General features: G+C 41.4%; 10 protein-coding genes across 10 annotated transcripts; 6 read left to right on the top strand and 4 right to left on the bottom strand.

Moving 5' to 3' along the window:
* Positions 1-64: 64 nt before the first annotated feature.
* Positions 65-1,975, bottom strand: SAPINGB_P002914 (uncharacterized protein; the record flags this gene model as incomplete). Its single annotated transcript, XM_031997632.1, has 1 exon — positions 65-1,975. One exon carries the CDS (start codon positions 1,973-1,975, stop codon positions 65-67), a length of 1,911 nt encoding a protein of 636 aa, XP_031853523.1.
* A 1,131-nt stretch (positions 1,976-3,106) lies between these two features.
* SAPINGB_P002913 (uncharacterized protein) lies at positions 3,107-4,786 on the top strand (the record flags this gene model as incomplete). The annotated part of the gene is made up of 3 exons (XM_031997631.1): positions 3,107-3,142; positions 3,202-3,333; positions 3,398-4,786. The coding sequence occupies 3 exons, from the start codon at positions 3,107-3,109 to the stop codon at positions 4,784-4,786; spliced, it is 1,557 nt and encodes a 518-aa protein (XP_031853522.1).
* A 42-nt stretch (positions 4,787-4,828) lies between these two features.
* Positions 4,829-5,950, bottom strand: SAPINGB_P002912 (uncharacterized protein; the record flags this gene model as incomplete). The annotated part of the gene is made up of 2 exons (XM_031997630.1): positions 4,829-5,638; positions 5,699-5,950. The coding sequence occupies 2 exons, from the start codon at positions 5,948-5,950 to the stop codon at positions 4,829-4,831; spliced, it is 1,062 nt and encodes a 353-aa protein (XP_031853521.1).
* Positions 5,951-6,193: 243 nt separating this feature from the next.
* On the top strand, positions 6,194-6,952 carry SAPINGB_P002911 (uncharacterized protein; the record flags this gene model as incomplete). The annotated part of the gene is made up of 5 exons (XM_031997629.1): positions 6,194-6,229; positions 6,288-6,300; positions 6,380-6,537; positions 6,585-6,678; positions 6,729-6,952. 5 exons carry the CDS (start codon positions 6,194-6,196, stop codon positions 6,950-6,952), a joined length of 525 nt encoding a protein of 174 aa, XP_031853520.1.
* Positions 6,953-7,354: 402 nt separating this feature from the next.
* SAPINGB_P002910 (uncharacterized protein) lies at positions 7,355-7,819 on the top strand (the record flags this gene model as incomplete). Its single annotated transcript, XM_031997628.1, has 1 exon — positions 7,355-7,819. The coding sequence occupies one exon, from the start codon at positions 7,355-7,357 to the stop codon at positions 7,817-7,819; it is 465 nt and encodes a 154-aa protein (XP_031853519.1).
* A 747-nt stretch (positions 7,820-8,566) lies between these two features.
* On the top strand, positions 8,567-10,789 carry SAPINGB_P002909 (uncharacterized protein; the record flags this gene model as incomplete). The annotated part of the gene is made up of 1 exon (XM_031997627.1): positions 8,567-10,789. The coding sequence occupies one exon, from the start codon at positions 8,567-8,569 to the stop codon at positions 10,787-10,789; it is 2,223 nt and encodes a 740-aa protein (XP_031853518.1).
* Positions 10,790-10,984: 195 nt separating this feature from the next.
* On the top strand, positions 10,985-12,493 carry SAPINGB_P002908 (uncharacterized protein; the record flags this gene model as incomplete). The annotated part of the gene is made up of 2 exons (XM_031997626.1): positions 10,985-11,461; positions 11,540-12,493. 2 exons carry the CDS (start codon positions 10,985-10,987, stop codon positions 12,491-12,493), a joined length of 1,431 nt encoding a protein of 476 aa, XP_031853517.1.
* Positions 12,494-12,986: 493 nt separating this feature from the next.
* Positions 12,987-13,585, bottom strand: SAPINGB_P002907 (uncharacterized protein; the record flags this gene model as incomplete). Its single annotated transcript, XM_031997625.1, has 2 exons — positions 12,987-13,498; positions 13,570-13,585. The coding sequence occupies 2 exons, from the start codon at positions 13,583-13,585 to the stop codon at positions 12,987-12,989; spliced, it is 528 nt and encodes a 175-aa protein (XP_031853516.1).
* Positions 13,586-15,240: 1,655 nt separating this feature from the next.
* On the top strand, positions 15,241-19,092 carry SAPINGB_P002906 (uncharacterized protein; the record flags this gene model as incomplete). The annotated part of the gene is made up of 2 exons (XM_031997624.1): positions 15,241-15,365; positions 16,005-19,092. The coding sequence occupies 2 exons, from the start codon at positions 15,241-15,243 to the stop codon at positions 19,090-19,092; spliced, it is 3,213 nt and encodes a 1,070-aa protein (XP_031853515.1).
* A 144-nt stretch (positions 19,093-19,236) lies between these two features.
* SAPINGB_P002905 (uncharacterized protein) lies at positions 19,237-19,947 on the bottom strand (the record flags this gene model as incomplete). Its single annotated transcript, XM_031997623.1, has 1 exon — positions 19,237-19,947. The coding sequence occupies one exon, from the start codon at positions 19,945-19,947 to the stop codon at positions 19,237-19,239; it is 711 nt and encodes a 236-aa protein (XP_031853514.1).
* Positions 19,948-20,151: the final 204 nt, after the last annotated feature.

Raw genomic sequence — 20,151 nt, 5'->3', positions numbered from 1 at the left:
TAATAGATTTAAAAAAAAAATTATCTCGCTTTCCCCCCCTTTTTTTTTTTTTTTTTTTTTTTTTTTAAATAGAATTCTTGTACCCAGAAAGCAGGCCTTGCAAAAGAGCTGCCAGACCAAAGGCACCAGGATCAGGAAGCCCACCTTCCTTGTCAAACTGTGCCAGCTCTTCTTTGGCCACATACGATGCGCGACCAAACTTGGCTTCGAGCTTGCGTGTGGAATCAGCTCCTTCTTGAGCTGCTGCAACGGCCTTTTCCAGTGATTCGGTTTCAGCCAAGGTCTTTACAAACGGAACAAGCGCGTCCATAAGTGTACGATCACCAGGAGCCGCACGCGTGTACTTTTGCAGAGCGCTGAGAGCATCTTTTGTAGCCTTTACCAGTAAAGGAATCGACATGTCTGTGGCGCTAGTGGCTGCCTTTGCCAGTCCTCTGGCTAAAGCGTGCAAGTAAATGGCATAGAGACCACCACTTGTGCCTCCCATGTAATCTTCAACAATGCTCGCAATGTCTGTAATAGTTTCAACCGCGTTGTCCAATCGGATCTTGTCAACAGGTATCGGGTCCTCCTCAGCTTCATCCTTAACAATACCAACTGTAGCCAAGTCTTTTGCAGAATCCTCGCCTAAACCACGCATAATGCCAATGGCACCGTTAACTAGGGTCTCACCACAGTCACCATCACCAGCAACAGTGTCGTACTTGGTAACTTGGGGCTCCACCTTGACTACACTTTTAAGACCAGCCTTGATAATTGCAGCTGCGTTTTGGGTCTTCACAACCACAGAGGCAGCCTCGCGCTCAGGAAGAGACGCTTGAGGTTGAACATTGCTTTCGGTACCATCAGCTGCGTATTTCGCACTGTCGGACAAAAGAGGTAAAACGGACCAGCCGGGTGCAATTGCAAGCTCATCAAGCAAATCAGTAATAGAAATGCCAACGAGACTTGGGACATGAGCATGAAGTTCGAGTGATGCACGAGAAGCATTGAGAAGAGTAAGAGAAAATCCAGGACCGTTAAGAGCTGTGATAAAGGTACCAACAAGAACTCGGGCAGGGGTAATCTTGTATTGACTTTTAAGAGCTGACACAGCAGCATTGGCAATGTAGTGTGTTTCTAGATTAGAAAGACCGCCCAGGTTGTTGACAAGTAAAACAATTTTATTTGAATTTTCAAAAGGAACAAAGGCACGATCTTCGTCCTTGGGATTTAAGAGCAGAGGAAGAAGCTCCTTGGTAATAAGCTCCTTAACTGTAGGAATGCTTTCGAGCTTTTTAGCACCAGGTTCATTGTGGATGCCCATGCCAATCTCCATTTCCTGAGCACCCAAACTTGTAGAAAAGGCTCTGCCAGGGACATTGCAGTGTTCAAGCGAAGCTGCTACCGTCACAAGGTTATCTGCGACTGATTGGGCAACATTGGCAACAGCATCAAGTGTGTATTTTTCAGGTTCCTTACCAGAGCGCTGGGCTGCTGCACCTGCAATCTTGTGCACGAGGACAGTTCCTGCCAATCCACGGCGGCCCACAAGACCACCCTTCTTGCGGCCCACTGCCACATCGTCCTGGACCACAACCACACGAACCTTTCTTCCGTTAGACTGTGCGCGCTCGGCCGCCAGACCGAAATTGATCACATCACCTGTATAGTTTTTCACCACAACAAGGGTTCCAAGCGATGAGGGGACAAGAGCCTCGATTCCGGCAAGTACTTGTTTGGTGGATGGAGAAGCAAAAACTTGGCCGCAAACTGCAGCGTCCAAAAGACCAGGGCCTACAAGTCCAGCGTGGGTGGGTTCGTGGCCTGATCCACCACCGGAAATAAGTGTAACCTTGCGCTCATTGTAGGTGTCAGCAGAGCGCACCACCACCTTTTCACGCTCCAATAACGTTAAGTTGGGATTGCTGCGAACAAGGGATTTAAGTGCGGGGAGTACCACGTCAGTGGTAGAATCATAGGGGAATTGTTTCATTGTGGAATATTATAAGTTTGCTAGTATGTATGTGGAAAGGAAGAAAGAAAGAAGATTTGTGTGAGGATGGGGAAAAGGTATGGGGTATTTATACTTTTTTTTTTTAGTCTTTTAAAGTCAAATGTGGGGAAACCATATATAAGATGTTGCTTTCTAAAGGTTCATTGACAATTAATCGGATCATTAATGAGAATTACCCGAGCATCATGAAAGTCTCATTGTCATTTTCCATATAAACTCGGAGGTCATAAGGCCGAGAAGAAAGGATACAAAAAAAGAAAAAAAATGTTGGTGTACTACTTGTAATTACATGCAGAATTGTTCCAATTAAGCTGTTCAAGTCCAGTTTACTCACAATGAAAGAAAGAAAAAAAACATTTAAATTTTTAAAACGTTGTTTATATAAAAATTAAGCTCAATTTCATCATAGCATACTTTTTGCTCTTTATTTATACTCTTTAGATTAGTCCAAACGTTGCAATTTCTAAGCAAAAAGGGAGTTTGGCCGAGTGGTCTAAGGCGCCAGATTTAGGTGTAACACATCTAGATTAAATCCTCTGGTATCTTCGGATACGTGGGTTCGAATCCCACAGCTCTCATTATTTTTAATTAATTTTTTTTACACTTTATACATTTAATATTGAAAAATTTTTGGTCTTGGCTTTTTTAAGCTGAGATTTTTTTTTTTTTATTTTGGTTGTATGCATTTTATTTTTGGGGATGTCCAAAGTCCGGGGATTTCATGGTTGATCACAATTATTCATACTTTACAGAAATGAAATGCTAATACTAGTTTTTTCTCTTAATTTATGTCACTTCTATTTAATTCCAAAAAAAAATAAAAACACTTGATTTTTTTGAAAAAAAAATATATATATATATATATCATGATCCTGATAGAATTCTAAATCTTTTTTTTTTCCCCCATCAATTTTAAAACTGGTCGCGTTCATTAGAAATATCAAATCAGGTGACTAGGACTTGTTGTCCACTGAAAATGCTCCCAGCCAATTCCTTTTTGCTCTCTCAGCCTTTTTTTTTTTTTTTAATTTTTTATTTTTCAAAACCTCCCAATTGGACTCTTCAAATTCTGTGATCCCTCAAAAGCTTAAAGGCACATAGCCCAACAAAATGTCTACAATCAATTCTGCTAATATAGAAGATCCGGTAAGCCAACTACACAGAAAGATTCTTTGTAGCCCGAATTTCTAACTTTTCACTCAAAGCTCTTCAATAAACTGAGCAGATCAGTAAAGCAAAATGAAAAAAATAATAATAAAAAAGATGCTCCGACTGAGCAAGAGATCCAGCGCGCCGAAGCAGAGCAAATAAGGCAATATGAAGCTTTTAATGATATGGTATGTTGAAATGTTGTGTATGTTCTTGCACACTTAAGACAAATTGCTAATTTTCATTCATCAGATTGCACGAAATTCCACGCGCAAAACCACTCTTCAAAGCGTCAAGGTGGTTGGCGGCAACAGCTGTCGCAGCAGTTTTCTTGAAGCCCAGATCCAGCCACTTCTCGACGCTTCAGGCCAAGACTTGGCCACCGTCATTGCTGCTTCAGACAAGACTTACAATGCTCTTAACTCCTTTGGAATCTTTAAGTCCGTGAATGTTGGGTTAGACGTTGCTCCCCCAGGACTCTTCTACTCGGCGGCAGGCCCGCAAGACCTGGATCTTGTAGCAACTGTGACACTGCAGCAAGCCAAGCGGTTCACAGCACGCACAGGTACCGATCTCGGGAACGGTGAAGGTACAGGTTATGCTAACTTTGTACTGAGGTCACTTTTTGGCGGTGCTGAAACTCTTTCTTTCGACGCGTCCATCGGCACCCGTACACGCTCATCTTACCTTCTCAACTTCACATCACCACTGCTGAACTCATCAATCTGGCGCGGTGAGCTGCTTGCATTTACTTCTTCAAGACGTATTCCATGGGCAGCCCACGAACAAGTCCTCAAGGGCCTTTCTGCTAAAATTCGGTCGCCACATGTTGAGGCTGGATACGAGGCCGTGCTACGTACAATTACCAGTGTTAACGCTGGCGCCAGTGATATGGTGCGCACACTGGCCGGTGACGGTATAAAGACTTCGCTTTTTTGGAGCATGATCCACGATAAGCGTAACGACATGCTTATGCCTTCATCTGGTTACTACTTCAAGTTTGGCAATGAGATTGGTGGTCTGTTGGGACCAGAATATGGAGACAAACCCTTTTTAAAAACAACTTTCGAAAGTCAAGTGGCCACCGGTTTTTCTCTTGGGGCTGGATCTTCTCTCAGTAGTGACGGAAGTCCTATTGAAAAACTGTTTCATCAGAAGAAGCTTGCTGGTGGAGTTGCTGACGACATTATTATGCAGTACTCTCTGCGCGGTGGTCTCCTCTACTCTTACAATGGCCCCTCTCATTTCATGGATCGCTTCTTTCTCGGTGGTGCTAACGACGTCCGCGGCTTTCAGCTGAACGCTATGGGCCCCCGTCAAGATCAGGATTCGCTCGGTGGTGATGTATTTGTCGCACAGGGTGCGTCGCTGCTTGCCCGTATCCCGGGCCTTGCACGCACTAACCCGCTCCGCTTTTTGGCCTTTGTCAATGGCGGCTCTGTGCTCGAACTCGACAAGAATGACATCAAGGGCACACTGCTGGAGGCTGCAACCAAGCCGTCAATTGCGGCTGGGTTTGGTCTGGCATACAGACACCCTGTGGCCCGGTTTGAGCTCAACGTGACTCTGCCACTGATTGCTCGTGAAAGTGAAGGTCTGCGCAAGGGTCTCCAATTTGGCGTGGGTCTTTCTTTCCTTTAAATAAATATAAAAAAAATGTTATACAACAATGTACAAATTCTCTTACTCGTGACTGGCAATCCACTTCTTGTGAAGCTCAACCACATTGGGCACAATCAAGGCCTCGATTTCCTTGCCATTTTCTTCGTCCTCCTTGCTGATGCGATATGGCGTAACGGCATCATTCGTAACAAAAATGACTTCAAACTTGCGAGTCTGGAGCAAGTTTCCAATGACAAGTTGGTGGCCGTAACGGGTCAAAGCTTGACGAGCCTTGAATAGCAAGATTGACTCATCAGTTTCAAGCTTGAAAGACACAATCATGGCACCCGGCGCCCATTGCTCTACAAGACGCTTAAGAAACTTGGGGACTGGATCAAGGTCAACAGTCAATTGACCAGAGCCACCCTTGGACTGAATCTTGTGTTCGGAGACTCGTGATGTGGGCAAGAAAAAGTCAGAAACGGCAGCAGCAAGGTAAAAGAGAGAGGAATGGGCCACAGGCTTAAGTTCCAGGGAAATGAGGTGAAGAGTAAAGAGATACTGGTTAACAGTAGTAAAGGGAACAAACAGCATCAGGTTTTGGTCAACAGCTCGCTTGTAGTCACGCAGCACAGGCTGGATCTGGTCCTGATATTGACGTGAGATTTGGACTGTACCATCGGGAGCTTCGTCCAGATAGTCAAGGAAACAGTTGGTGGTATGGGAATAATGGCGGGAGTAAGGCAGCAGAGAAAACTGTCTGTGGAGGAAAATGACTGCGTAGCCATTGGCAATGAAGTACTCGGTGGAAGTGGCACCACGAGTACCTGCAGAGAAGTTATCAATAAAGCGGACGGTATTATTTTCCAGTGGAACAGTAGTTCCTCCAGACTAAAGATTTTTTAAAAAAAAAGTTAGGGAAAGTCCAGTCGCCATTAAAAGTCTACTTACCGTCACAAGAGCAATTGGACGCTTTCCAGCGTGAGACTGAATAAAGTCGGAAACCTTCTTCTTGACTTCGGGAAGATAGCTTGGAGCTGGGTTGTTGTGGAAGTACTTTGTTTCCTCATCAATTTCGGCAGGCTCATGGTCTGGGACTGAGCGGTCGACTGCGGTTTCAAGCTTAGGCGCAGCAGTGGAGATAAACTCGAGTGAGTTTGAGCGAGAAAGATGAACAAAGGAGTTTCTTCTAGAGGGGGCCATTTTAAAGAATTGTTAAATAAATGTTGGTTCTGTTCTCAAAAAAAAAAAAAAAAGTTGGGGATAAAAGTGTGCTAGAAAAAAAAAAAAAAAAAAAAACTCTGGAGGTTTCTTTTTGATGGTGGGGAGGAAAAACCAAAAGGCTAAAAATGGGCCGAGTGTCACGTGAAGGGCCATCTGACTTGACCTTAAAAAAAGGCCACCCACTCACACATTAGGCCAACCGAGACCGCAGCACGACACAACATGGCTAGCCTTGATCCACCAGTAGTTTTTCTGGATGTAAGTTTTGAGAAAGGACAAGAGAAGAGAATAGAAACAAAAGATCTAACATGTGCAGGTGTCACTAGGGCGTGAGTAGTATGAATCTTTCAGCAAAAGTCATTCCCTCCCCTCTACCTTTCACCGTTTTAAAGACTAACTCTTCTTTAGCGCAACCCCTCGGACGTATCAAGATTGAGCTTTTCGCTAAAGATGTTCCTCGGACTGCAGAGAACTTCCGTCAATTTTGTACAGGAGAGTATCGTGTCAATACAGTGCCCATGGGTTACAAGGGCTCATCATTTCACCGGGTGATTCGCGACTTTATGGTATGTTATTTTTGGCAATGATAGTGCTCTTTGTTAACAAAGGATAGATCCAAGGAGGCGACTTTGTCAAAGGCAATGGAACAGGCCACATGACAATCTACGGACGCGAAACTTTTCCCGATGAAAACTTCATTCATAAGCGTAAGTATAAATGTTTGTCTTGATTTTTTCTTTATACTAACTTACAATAGACAAGGAGTTTAATGTCTCTATGGCTAACTCAGGACCAAACTCCAATGGATGTCAGTTCTTTATCTGTTGCAAGGACCTGCCTCATCTTGACGGCAAGCACGTAGTCTTTGGACGTGTCATTGAGGGTCAAGATGTTGTTCGCAAAATTGAATACGTGCCAACCGGTGAAAACAACCGGCCATATCCCCACGATGTACTTATTACACAGTGTGGTGAGATGTGAGAACAGTTCAGGTGGGGTATATAAATTTTTTTCTACGATTCTGACTAAGCATTGCTAGTAGAGAACTGAGACAAACGAGCTGCTTCTAGGCTTGTTGAAGATGTTCCTGTTTATATATTCTCAGAATAAATAAAATCTTTAAAAAAAATGAATTAATTTATTAAAGACTTGACATTGATTAACTTTTAAAAACAATTTTGGTTTAAAATTCCTTGTTTTTCTAACTGTGGACAAAAAGTTGAAACTTTTGATGTTTGCAGAATTGTAAACTGCCAAATATCTAATCATTGAAATCGTGTAAAGTTTTAGATCAATAGGATCATCATGATATATAAATATGGATCCATTTTTTTTTAAATTTTGAAGTTATTTTTTTTGTTGTTAAATCAATCATTTGACTCAATGGAAAATAATTCTACTGCTAGTTCTTTGCCTTATTACGATCCATCCTGCCTGAACTATATTGAAAATGATGTTCGGTTTATGGTAACGACGCCAGAAATTATAGCACAAGAAGTGAATCTTACTGTGTATAGTAAAGATGATTTAGTTGTAGCAGTTAATACCCTGAATAACATTTTGATTAGTTCTCGTGGCCCATTGACCTCTGGATCGCTTGCTTCTTGTATAAAAACACTTGCAAAGGGGAATACAGACCTTATGGCGGCAAAGTATTTGACTATTAACGAAGGAGATGGTCATAACAGAATTTATTCAGTCAATTTCTCTGAAAATGGCAATCAAATAATCAGTTCGGTTCTCAAAGGCTTTAAGCCCAGCATTGGTAAGCTTAAGAATAATGGATTTGAAAATAATTGTTATCTAACAAATATTAGGTATCTTTCGCTACCATATTCTGGATTATAATAACAAGCAAGCAAGTTATTTGAGTCTGAGAGAGAGAATATTTGAACTATATGGAATGATAAAGGTATTCCTCATTCAAAACTTCAACCATGCTGTCAGGTTTTACAACAGTTTAACCGGCACCCATTTTTTTCCATCACATTTTAAGTTTATCAGTAGTTTTTTCTGCAATTTCAACAAACACGGCTATGGAAGCTATGGCGAACTAGTCAAGGCTTATTCAAATGCAAAGAAAAAGTGTGGTGGTCATATACCTGTTGTATTTTGCTTTACTGGATTATTTTGCGGAGATTCTTACAGTAGCTTTTTCTTTTACGAAATAAAAAAAAGGAAGAAAGTCAATGAAATAATTGACAAATTTGAGTGCATTTGAGCCAAAATCTGTAATTGACATCAAAAAAGGTCTTTACACTGAATTAAATTAAATTAAATCAATATAAATATATATAATAGATCTATTCATTATAATATATTTCAACTTAACATTTATTGGTTATCTATGATATCGGATAATTTGTAACCCTTGAATAAAAACAAACAAACAAACAAACAAACAATAAACATATCGGATAATTTTTTTTATAGATTGTTGGATATTCAGTCAGATAGCAACCCTAACATCTAGTCACGTTTATTTTCAAGGGCAACGTTTAGTGACGTTAGATGGGTGAAAAAAAAATGAAAACATTGACCGAACTTAATCTTTCCAAATTTTTAAACTAAATTTACAACCCGGGCCTACATACAATGAGAAGAATCTACCGAAGAGGGGAAACACGGCCAACTGAGAGTGCCAACAGTAATGTGCGTGGACCTAACTCGGCCCTCACAGAATTTCTAAGTGAACAAAACATTCGAGCACAAGTTATTCGTGATCGGTACCTTAGTCGACTGCGAGATGCTGCAGGCTCAGATAATGAGAATCCAGAAGAAATGGAAGCAGCTGCAGATGCGGCCGAAGAAGCAGTAGAAGCAGCAGAAACGGCGGCCAGAACTGTGTTAGAGGAGGAATCTGATGATGAAATAGTCGAAATAGTCGACGAATCTGAACATGAGCCCGAGGAAGTTGAGGATGAGGATGAAGATGGTGAACCTATTTTAAGGACTTCGCGAGCCAGATCTGCAGCCAAACGTAAATCTAAAGCAGCCTCGAGCACAAATGGGAAAAAGAAACAAAAATTGACTAAAAAGCAACAAAAAGCACTTGCCAAAAAACAGCAACGGGGCGACGATGACGATGATGATTACTCTTCTGATTCTTCCGATTATGGGCGCCGCTTAGGTTTGTACCAAAACGACGAAAATGATGAAGAATTGTTTCGCCGTCGTCACGGACACCGTGGACGCTTACCGGGCCAAACAGATTTTTGTGCTCAGTGTCACTGTAAATTTATAGTCACAGTGTACTCGGAGTCTGCACCGCAGGAGATTCAAGAAAAGTATGTTAAGGAGCAACAAATGAAAAAACTAGTGGAGAAACAACATCGTGATCAGGCTAAGCTAGAGGAACGTTTACGTCGGCAGGCAGAAGGTGAAGACATTGAGTCTGAACCTGAGGAAGAAGAACCAGAATCTACAGAAGATGAGCGCATCTCAGGTACTCTTCTCTTATGTCTTGCGTGCTCTAAGGAAAAGCTCAACAAGAGCAAAGGTTCGCGATCATTAAATGCTCAAAAGGAAGCCCGTGAGTCCTCCAAAATGTACCGCCGGCGTGTAGCTGCTGCATTACTAGATCGCAAAGATTTTGCAAATGTTTCCTCATTACAGGAAATGTGTATCCAAGTGATTACCAACTACATTGAAGATGTGGAGGCACTGGGGTCTTTGGGGTTCTACAACCGAGATCGGATTGCGCGGATTTTGTCGCGCAACCGTAAGCTTACTTCTCAAACAGCACGGTTATTTCTTGATCCATCTGTGAAGCGTCTGGAACTGTGGGATTGCAGTCAAATCAATGCTGATACATTGGATCTTATTACAGCTTACTGCCCAAATCTTGAATCGCTGACTTTATCAATGTGTGGCCAGTTGCGCTCAGACTTTTTGTCAAGGTGTGCAAAAAACTTACCTCATTTAACTGAAGTTGCGCTAGATGGTGCGTTCCTGGTGTCAGGGGACGCTTGGGCTACCTTTTTTGTTGACATGGGATCGCGGTTGCGCAAACTTGATTTACGCAATTCGCACCGTTTTAATTCTGAGTCGCTTGCCGTGCTGGTCGAGGCCTGCGGATCATCCCTGACACATCTTACGCTGCACCGCATGTCTGGGCTTACTGATCCTGCAGGGTACATGTTGCTTCCAGGGCTTACGAATCTCGTTCATCTTGATTTGTCGTTTCCACCACAGCAGGTCGTTCTGGCCAAGGATGCTGAGCTTATCACTGATGAAACGGTAATTGCTATTTTGAACGCGGTTGGAGCACAACTTGAAACGCTAGTGCTAGATGGATGCTCTGAATTGACTGATAAATTCATTACCGATGGCCTGCGACCATGCTGTTCTCCCTTACGTTTGCAAAACCTTTCAATTGCTCAGTTAGACCAGTTGACAGATGAAGCTGTTGCAGACATGTTTTGTGCATGGCAGGCACAGCTGGAACGCCAGTCGCATAATCCTCTCCTTGCATCTATCAGTCTAGAACGCTGCATTGGACTTGGTGACACAGCAGTAGGTGCGATGTTTGAGCTAGTGCGACCGTCAGCAGTACGCATCAATATTAATTCCTTGGACTTAACCACGGCACCATTTGAGAGTGTATTTTTGGGTGAAGACCGCGCACCGTTTGCTGCACTGACCTCTTTTAACGCTGGGTTTATACGTGCGCTTACCAACGAGCTCATTACGGCCATTACATCTAAGTCACCACATCTTGAGTTTATTGAGGTATTTGGATCTCCAGGAGTTAATAAACACTGCGTTGTGCGGCCGGGCGTTAAGTTGATCGGCCGCCAGGATGCATTGGATTTGTAGATGTATATGTAGTAGAATTGTATTAAGCTGTTGTAAGTTATGATGTAAAGGTGGTCATAACCTTTTAGTAACAATGCACACAATTTTTTTTTTTTTTTTCTCTCACAACCACCAAAATTTTAGTTTAAACTTTTTTTTTCTGTTGTTTTTTTTTTTTTCCTACCATCCACCAACATATCAACACAGCACAGCAAAATGTCCGCTGAGTCCACCACCGCACAGCAACAGCCGTCGGCCGCCACTGAATCGTCTGTGGTGTCGGCATCCTCCGACGTTTCTAGCATTTCGGGCAAGCCAGTCAGCGTTTCTACAGCTTCGCCCTCTACTGGTGCTGCTGTTTCTGCTGCTTCCAACGACTCTGATGCCGTGACGCCCGATACGTCTGCACCCGGGACTGCGGGGCTTGAAGATGGGGAGGGTCCTTCTCCAGCAAATGCTTCACAAGGAGGCCGTGAAATCAACAAGAAGGTTCTTTATGTCGGTAATATCGATCAGCACGTTACTGAGGATATGCTCAACGAAGTGTTCCGGGTTACGGGCAATGTTTTGTCCATTAAGATTTTCCCTGACAAAAACAAGCGCAGCTTCAACTATGCTTTTGTCGAATACAGCGATCCCAACGGTGCTGAGCTTGCTTTTAACACCCTTAATGGCCGGGCTTTAAACCAGACTGTAAGTTGAAAGCAATTTAGAGGGAAAAAAAAGTGTGATTTTTCACTTACTAATAATTTTTTTTTTTTTTTTTCACAGGAAATTAAAATCAACTGGGCATACCAATCCCTCAATGTTACCAAGACCCCTGAGCTCTTTAATGTGTTTGTGGGTGATCTGTCGTCTGAAGTTGACGATGACTGTCTTGCCAAAGCCTTTGTTGGGTTTGGTTCGATGTCGGATGCGCATGTTATGTGGGACATGACCACTGGTCGGTCGCGTGGCTACGGGTTTGTGACATTTCGCAACCAAGATGATGCGTTGCGGGCGATTGACCGTATGAATGGTGAATGGCTTGGGTCACGGACCATTCGATGCAACTGGGCCTCTCAACGTATCCCTCAGCAACAGCAACAGTACCACCACAATAACCACCATCAGTACCACCGTAATGACGGTGGCAACAACCATAATGGGTACCATCACCAACAACAACAGCAGCAACAGCAGCAACAGCAGCAGCAACAGATTCCTATTCAGTTTTCTAACCAGCAGCAGCTTTACTTTAACAATAACAATGGCAACAATGGTATGCAGCAGGGCTACGATGGGCAACAGCAGCAACAGTTGCAGCAACAGCAACAGCAGCAGCAGCAACAGCAGCAGCAGCAGCCACAGCAGCAATTTCTTGGACAGATTTCACCAATTGGATCTCAGCAGCCCGTGCAGGTAAGCCCGCCTTATGATGTTGTTCTGCGTCAGACTCCCAACTGGCAAACTACAGTTTACTTGGGCAACATTCCCGGATACACGGTGCCCAACGACCTGCTGCCCGTTTTGCAGAACTTTGGGTTTGTTGTTGACTTCAAGTACCAGCAAGACCGTGAGTATGCATTCATCAAGTACGACACTCATGAGCATGCTGCTCTGGCGATTTCTCAGCTTTCTGGACTACAGTTTAATGGCCGGACGCTGCGTTGCGGATGGGGCAAGGACCGCAGCAACCACCATAACCAATATCAGGGATATGGGGGCCGTCAGTACAACCGATAAAGAATGAAAAAATAGGAGGATGATGACATGAATGAGGAGGTTTTTTTTTTTTTGTGATTTTGAAAAGAAATGAGAATTGAAGAGAGAAGGAAAGGAATGATTAAAAAAAAAATTTAAAAAATTTAAAAAAAAAAAATTAAGAAAAGCATGAAAATTGATGTTAAAAAAAAGAAAAAAAATTAAGAAAATTATTTAAAAAAAAAAAATTGCAGCCAACATACATATATTTTTTCCTTTCCTTCTCTTTTCTTCAAGACTTATTGTCTTGTTTTTTTTTTATATAAATTTTTTTTTGTTCATTCATTTTTTTATATATATAACCGTTTTTTTTATTATATATTTTGATTTTTATAGTTCAAAAATGATTTTCCTTTTTCGTTTCATAATTATGCTTAATCTATGATTTAAATTCCCCAGTCTATTATCTATCAGTCATTAGTATACCGTCATTTGCATTAATAAATATCTTTTTTTTTTTTCCATTTTGTAGTTTTTACTCTTCATTAAAAAGAGCAGCAAAAGGATTAGTAGACTCTGCTTCTCCATCATCACCTTGAGACTTTGACTTGGAGCCTTTAGTCGAGACTGTACGATTAAAATCTTCCCAATCTTTCTTTCGCTCCTTAATCCCCCGAAGTTTATCTTTGCTTTGTGCAACCTTGACTGACAAGACATCTTTTAAGGATTCTGCTTTTAGTGCCGCGTCCATTTGTCTCTTCCGTTGTTTTGCTGACAGTTTTTGCTTTCGGCCTGCAGGTGCAGACTTGCCAACCTTGTGTGTTTGCGCATTTACAACGCCCAGCGCTAGGGACTCGGTGATGTGCGCACCAGGACCATCGTCATCATCGTCACCATCACCAGACTTGTATTGACCACGAACTGTTAAATCGGCAATGTGTTCAAGCACACGGACTTTGCCGCTAGATTCGGAAGATGCAGTGTCGACGAGCTCTGGGGGTGGAGATACGGCGCGTCGCGCAGCTCTTGATCGAGATGATATTTGTCCTGAGAAAAAAAAAATGTTAAAAAAAAATTTTTATTTTAAAAAAAAAAAGAACATCTTTAAAAAGACTTACTAGTTTTTTTGGCCATTTTGTAAGGATATTATTGTGAGGTTTGAGTTGAAAGAAATCTTTTGATATTTTTGACTGAAGGTTGAATCAAAGATTTTGCCCTTGAAAAAAAAAAAAAAAAAAAAAAAAAAAAAAAAAAAAAAAGGTATGACATTATTTGTTACAAATTAATATTGTAACATATATAAATATATCAACATGTCACATGACTTTGTTCTAGAAGGAAGTCCGAAAAAAAAAAAAAAAAAAAAAAAAAAAAATGGCAAAAACGGTTTTTTTAGTGATATATTGAAAAAAGAAGCATTTTGGGTTCCTTCCATCAAACTAACCAGCAAAACTGCTGCTGTTTGAAAAATGCTAAAGAGAGATGGTTAACGAGATGAGTAAACAAATCGATATATATATATATATAGTTTGGTTATTTAGTAAGCAGCACCAAATTTAGATTTTTATCAAATAATTTCAATTAGACTGTATTGAAAGCAAAGCAATTGCCATGTGTCTCAAGTGCAGAAACGATCAAACCGATGTGGCTTATTGCAGCTAGCAAAAAAGGACCCGAATGAAATTTCAATTTTTTTTTTATTTATAAAAATATAAAAATATAAAAATATAAAAATATAAAAATATAAAAATATAAAAATATAAAAATATAAAAATATAAAAATATAAAAATATAAAAACGGTGTGAATGATAGGGGAGGAGGGAAAAAAACAAATGGGTTTCTATTTAAATGACAATTGTTGCAAGTAAATGATGTCTATTATTTTAGAAATATGTCTGGCTAAGAATTGATAGTACAGAAAGATATATATACAATAGGTCGTAGTTAGTTACAAAAGAATACGGGTTTAGTATAAAAGGTACTTATATATACATGAATCTTGTAAATTTAAGATAAAAAATGAACTAAACGTTGTAAATCAACTGAGACTTTGAATTTTATAAAAACCTTTTTGTTTCCCCTAATTTTCAAAAAAAAAATATATATATATTTCTTTCAATCATCAATCTTTAAAGTATTATATTCATTCCGTTATTTATTTATTTATATTAGATTGATTTTTTTTTTTTGCGTATCCATTCTACCCCTGAAGTATTTTATTGTTTTGATTGTTTATTACTATTAGTTACAAATATTACGTTGACTTCATCATTATCTTCTTGTTCTTCTTGTTCTTCTTCTTTTTTTGGTACCGAATATCTCTCGTTTTTTTGAGTGCTGCTTTCATACCAATTGACTACAATAGGATCATTTTTTTTTTTTTTGTTTCTGGCTAAAAAATAAAAAAAATTGCCCCACCACCAGTCTAAATCCGTATAAAAAACACACACATTCACTCACACACACAGTTTAGCCCACAGAATTACTAAGTAACCTTCACTACCACCTCCAAAAAAAAATAAAAAATTTAATAAAAAATAAAAAATAAAAAAAAAATTAAATAAAAAAATTCAAAAAAAAAAAAAAAATTACCACCACCACCACTGATGATTTACGACGACACTTCCACCGTGGCATTTCAATTCTCCTAAACAATCGCTTTTAGACTATAGAATCATCTTCATCATCAATTTCCTTTGGCTGTTTTTTCTTTGTTTTTTTTTTTTACTTCATTGTTGACTCTTAACAAAGAAAGAAACCGTTTTCTAAAAAAAAAAAAAAAAAAGCAATGTCTGCCACTCCTTTAGCCACGGACGCGTCTTACCAGCCAAACCTCCAACACATTAAACTGTCTACTATGCAAAAATATCATCAACAACTACAGCAAAAGCAGCAGTTACATCACAATCGAAAGTATCACTACCCCACCATTACTAGAAGGCATTTCTCCTGTCATGAAAATTATCTATTATATTCAAGCTCTCCAGTAAAGACAAGTGCTACTTCCGCGGCTGCAAGTTTTGGCCAAACGCCTGTCCAACACGATTTGGTTTTTGACAGCCTGTCGCTACTACCATTACCACCACCACCAACACCACTACACTCGCCCACACATGCACAACCACCGCCTCCACCGGAACAATTTCATTTTCCTCTAAGCGCCGACCCAAGAAATACCACCACCACTGCCAAAAATACGGCAGAGTGTAATGTCATACATTGTAATTACCAAGCGCACAACGTCACGTGTCTTTCACACTCGAGTCAAAATTTTCAAAAAATCCTTCACAAACCTCCTCCACAATTTCAATTATCATCATCACCACCACTACAATCACAATCACAATCACAATCACAATCACAATCACAATCACAATCACAATCACAATCACAATCAATAAATCCTCTACAATCAACAGATAGAAAAAGCATAGCTAAAAGCTTACCTATCCCAAACAATCCATTATTACTTTACACAATTTTGGCACTTGTAGGATTTCCTTCAATTGCCTTTGCTCAATTAAACAACTATATTAACCAGCAACTTCACAGTCAACATCACCAGCATCGTGCAAGTGATTCAGCCCAGGTACCACATAATAAACCATCCAGCACAATTTTCCAACAAAAGTCTCATCAACAACATCAGCGTCGAAAAATTAACCATATCCAAGCATCGTCACCTCCTCTTCCTCCTCCTCCAGTCATTATCAAATCTTCGCGCACAAACACAATCGTCTCCTTCACTCTCTTTTTTCTTCTTTGTGCTCTCATCACCTACTGGTACTACAAAACAACTCTCCTGAAACGCAAACGCCGAGCATCCTTGTCATCTTCTGCAACCCAGCAGCAAAGCTACTATACTACTAAACCAAACAAGAAAAGTAAACGCAGCAGCGGCCGTAGAGCTTCAGCATCTTCTGTTCCTCCACCTCCTCCACGGCCACCAACCCGCCTTCAAAAACTCATTGTTAAGGTCCAGGCAAATCAATACGTAGCCTCAGTGACCACCTCTGCACAATATCTATACGCCATGGTATCTGACACAATTTCCGGAACTGTCGACCTGGCATCTACATCTGCTCGTCAAATTTACGATGTGGCTTCTGAAAAGGCTTCCACAGCTATTGAAGGCATCTCGGATATGATTTCAGGAATCAAGACACGAAAAGATGATGACTTGCTTGATGGTGAGAATTTGATTGACTTGAATGCTGAAAGTTTTGAAGAAGAAGAAGATGACGATGATGACGACGACGAAACTGAAGAAAGTGAAGAAAGTGAGGAGGAGGAAGAAGAAGAAGAGGAAAAGGAAGAGAAAGAAGAAGGACAAAAATTAAATGGGCATCTTGATGATGTTAGTGAAGCCGAGGCTGAGGTCGAGGCCGAAGAAGATGATGGTGACGATGAAGTAGAACAAGGGAATCAAGGGGTGGAAAAAGACAAAGAATATGCAAAAAAGAAAAAGGAGGAAGAAGAAACTATTGACCCAATTATTACTCATACTAAGCCAAAAAATTTCATTCCCAACACTCTAGACAATGAGCTGGCCAAGGACCAACCTTTACCTAAACTTACCAATGGTTCTATTGACCATGTTGTTGCCATTCCTGCTGCTGCTGCTGCTGCTGCTGCTGCTGCTTCTGTTGCAGAGTCTTCAGCAGAGCCCGTTTCCCATGCAACAACTGCTACCCCCTCTCCGGTAACCACTCCAGAGTCCACACCCCCTCCTGAAACCCCAGAATCGGCTACTTATTCTCTCTTTACTTCTACCCCTCTTCCGGCTCCAAACTCTGCTGTTGTGGAGCCTGAAGCTATTGATGAGAAGCGCGCGCGTAAGTTGCGCAAGCAAACCAAGGCTGCACACAAGCGTGCACTGGAAAAGAAGCTTAAAATTGCCAAGATGGGTGGCCTCTACAATGAAGGCAATACATGCTTTATGAACTCCATTGTACAGGCATTGGGCTCACTTGATTCACTTGATATGCTTCTGGATGAAATTGCCAACGCAGCTAGCGATGATATGGGCTCGATTGAAGGCAAGAAAAAGTACCTATCTGCCAATGCTACTCTTACTTTACGTGATTTGATTCACAAAATCAATACAAAGTCTACAAGCAAGCACACGTATTCCGCAAACGACCTTGTCAAGTCCATGGGCTCTAACTCCGAGCGCTGGATGTCATATGACCAAGAAGACGCGCAAGAATACTTCCAACAAGTCATGAACTTGCTGGAGCGCGATACAAAGAACATTTTGCATGAAAAGGACGAGGATGAAGAAGGTAAATCTAAAGAGGAAACAAATAATAAGCACCCGCGGTTGTTGACTCCCTTTGATGGTGAAACAGCCGTACGTGTTGGGTGTCTAAAGTGCGGCGAAACTGAAGGTATTCGTGCAGAAGTGGTGTCAAGTGTTGGCTTGAGTTTGGAGGCCGACATGCGCGAAACTGACTTGTATGAACTTCTTCATGAGTATACAAAGTTCGAAGTCATTCCTGAAGTTGAATGTTACCGATGCAGTTTGGTCAATATGAAGCAGAGCCTTATTGACATGGTTTCAGGAAAACCCACTATTGCTGAAGACGGAACAATACAACCAGCAAAGGTTCTCCCACCACTACTCAAAGATCGCATTGAGACTCGTATTGATCAAATCACTGAAGCTCTTAAGCAACCTGTCATTGATGAAAAGAAGTATAAGGAGTTCCAGGCCAAGGGTGCCAAGGAACGTGGAGACAAGTCTAAGCAAATCATGTTTGCTCAGCCCACTGCCCGCATTTTGCCAATTCACATTAACCGATCAGTTTTTGATATGCGGACAGGATACTCTCGCAAACTGACAGTACCAGTCACATTCCCAGTGAAGCTTGATTTAGCGCCGTTTGTTGTGAATGACGTTAAGGATCCTCGAAATCTTAACCCACGCAAGCCCATGATTCCTACTCGAGCAGAAGCTGATGAGAGAGGAGTTGAACACGAGGAGGGTGAAGATGATGACGAAGAAGAGGAGGAGGAAGAAGAATCTGCTGCTGCTCACAGTGAGACTAAGCATAAAAAGCATCATCATCATCATCATCATCATCATCATCATGGTAAGCATAAGAAGAAGGCTGCATACAAACCCCAGTCCGACTCGTTGCTGTATAATCTCAAGGCTGTGGTTGTACACTTTGGGTCTCACAACTTTGGTCATTACATTTGTTTCCGCAAGTGTCGACACAATTTGTGGTGGCGAATCAGTGACCAGACAGTTTCCCAGGTTACTGAAGAGCAAGCTTTATCGCCACAGGGTGTCTTTATGTTATTTTACGAGCAGGAGTATGAGGGCAAGCTGCGTAAGGAGAAGTTGAAGCAGAAGCGTGATGCCCTGTTACATGAGGAGGAGGAAAAGAAGAAGGAAGAAGAGGAGCATGAAAGAGTGCTTGAACAGGAAGAGGAGAATGAAGAAAACGAAAAATCAGCAGAGGCTCCGGAGGCTGGTGATGCACCGAGTGAGCTCGTGAGTATTGAGGAGGTTGAGGAAGACGAAGAAGAGGAGGACGACGAAGACGAAGAGGATCTCGATGAGGACACGGGCAAGACCACGGGGGCCAGCCGCACGAAGCAGCACGCAAAGAATAGAAGCAAGACGGAATAAACAAACAAAAATTTATTGAAAAAAAAAAATTAATATATTATCATTGGATTATTATTAAATTGTGATTATTTTAGACTGTACAAAAAAAAAATTAGATTAATGTCCTGGTGTATCTTTAGAATAGTAGAGTATTTTTTTTAAATGCTACGCCAGGCCTTCGAGACGCTGTTCAGTGAGTTTGCGCATAGTGTCACGGTCCATTTCAGTTTCTCTGGCTTGTTCACGCAGCATATCTGCGGCATCTCGCAAACGATCCTCCTCATCCTGCTTTTCTTCCTGCTCAATAAAAGCATCAATATCAAAGTCCGGATCAATGTTTGCGTTGAAACTTCTACGCGTGTTGGGACTAGGTCCGACAATGGATGTGGGCCGCGATTTCGAAGCAATGGGTGCCGAAGTGAAACGAAGCTCAGGAGCATGGACAGAGGCTCGCTTTGCAGCGTTTTTGGCAGCAGAAGTGACACGGGCACGAAGGGCGGCAGACGAGGAGGTGGAAGCCTGAACGGAGTCAGGAACTGGCGTTGAGTCCTCGTAAGGTGTGTATGAAGGAGCAGCGTAAGCAACTGGCTCACCTCCTGGGATCATGTAAGGACCGCCAGCACCACGGCGGCGTGCAGTAGCACCAGCAGAGGTTTGATTTTTTGCAGAGGAAGAAGATCCAAAGGCCTTTTCATTGTTGGAACGCGACTTGATTTTAGAAATGCGGGGGGGAGCAGCGATTTTGTAGGAACCGACACCGTTGATGACTGGAAGGAAAAGCACAAGGCCAAGAAAGAGGACGCACATAAAGAGAAAAAAGTAGACGGGGAAAGCCTTGCGGCCCTCGTCATAAGAGGGAACCGATTGTTCGGGCATTAGTAGAAATGGGAAGGGGTTATGGATGGAAAAAAGATAAGAAGAGTTTAAAAGAGATTAAGAAGATGATGGTTAGATTGCTTTGTTGTTGTTTTTTTGTATGTGGGTATTGGATCAAGTTTATATTTGATTTTGGAGAGTGAAAAAAAAAATAAAATAAAATAAAAATAAAAAAATAAAAATAAAAAAAATAAAAAATTTATA

This window comes from Magnusiomyces paraingens (assembly GCF_902498895.1).
Source record: "Magnusiomyces paraingens strain CBS 517.90 genome assembly, contig: contig2, whole genome shotgun sequence".
Classification (NCBI taxonomy): Eukaryota; Fungi; Ascomycota; class Dipodascomycetes; order Dipodascales; family Dipodascaceae; genus Magnusiomyces; species Magnusiomyces paraingens.
Note: the sequence above shows the minus strand (reverse complement) of the source record. Positions and strands in the feature narration are given on the sequence as shown.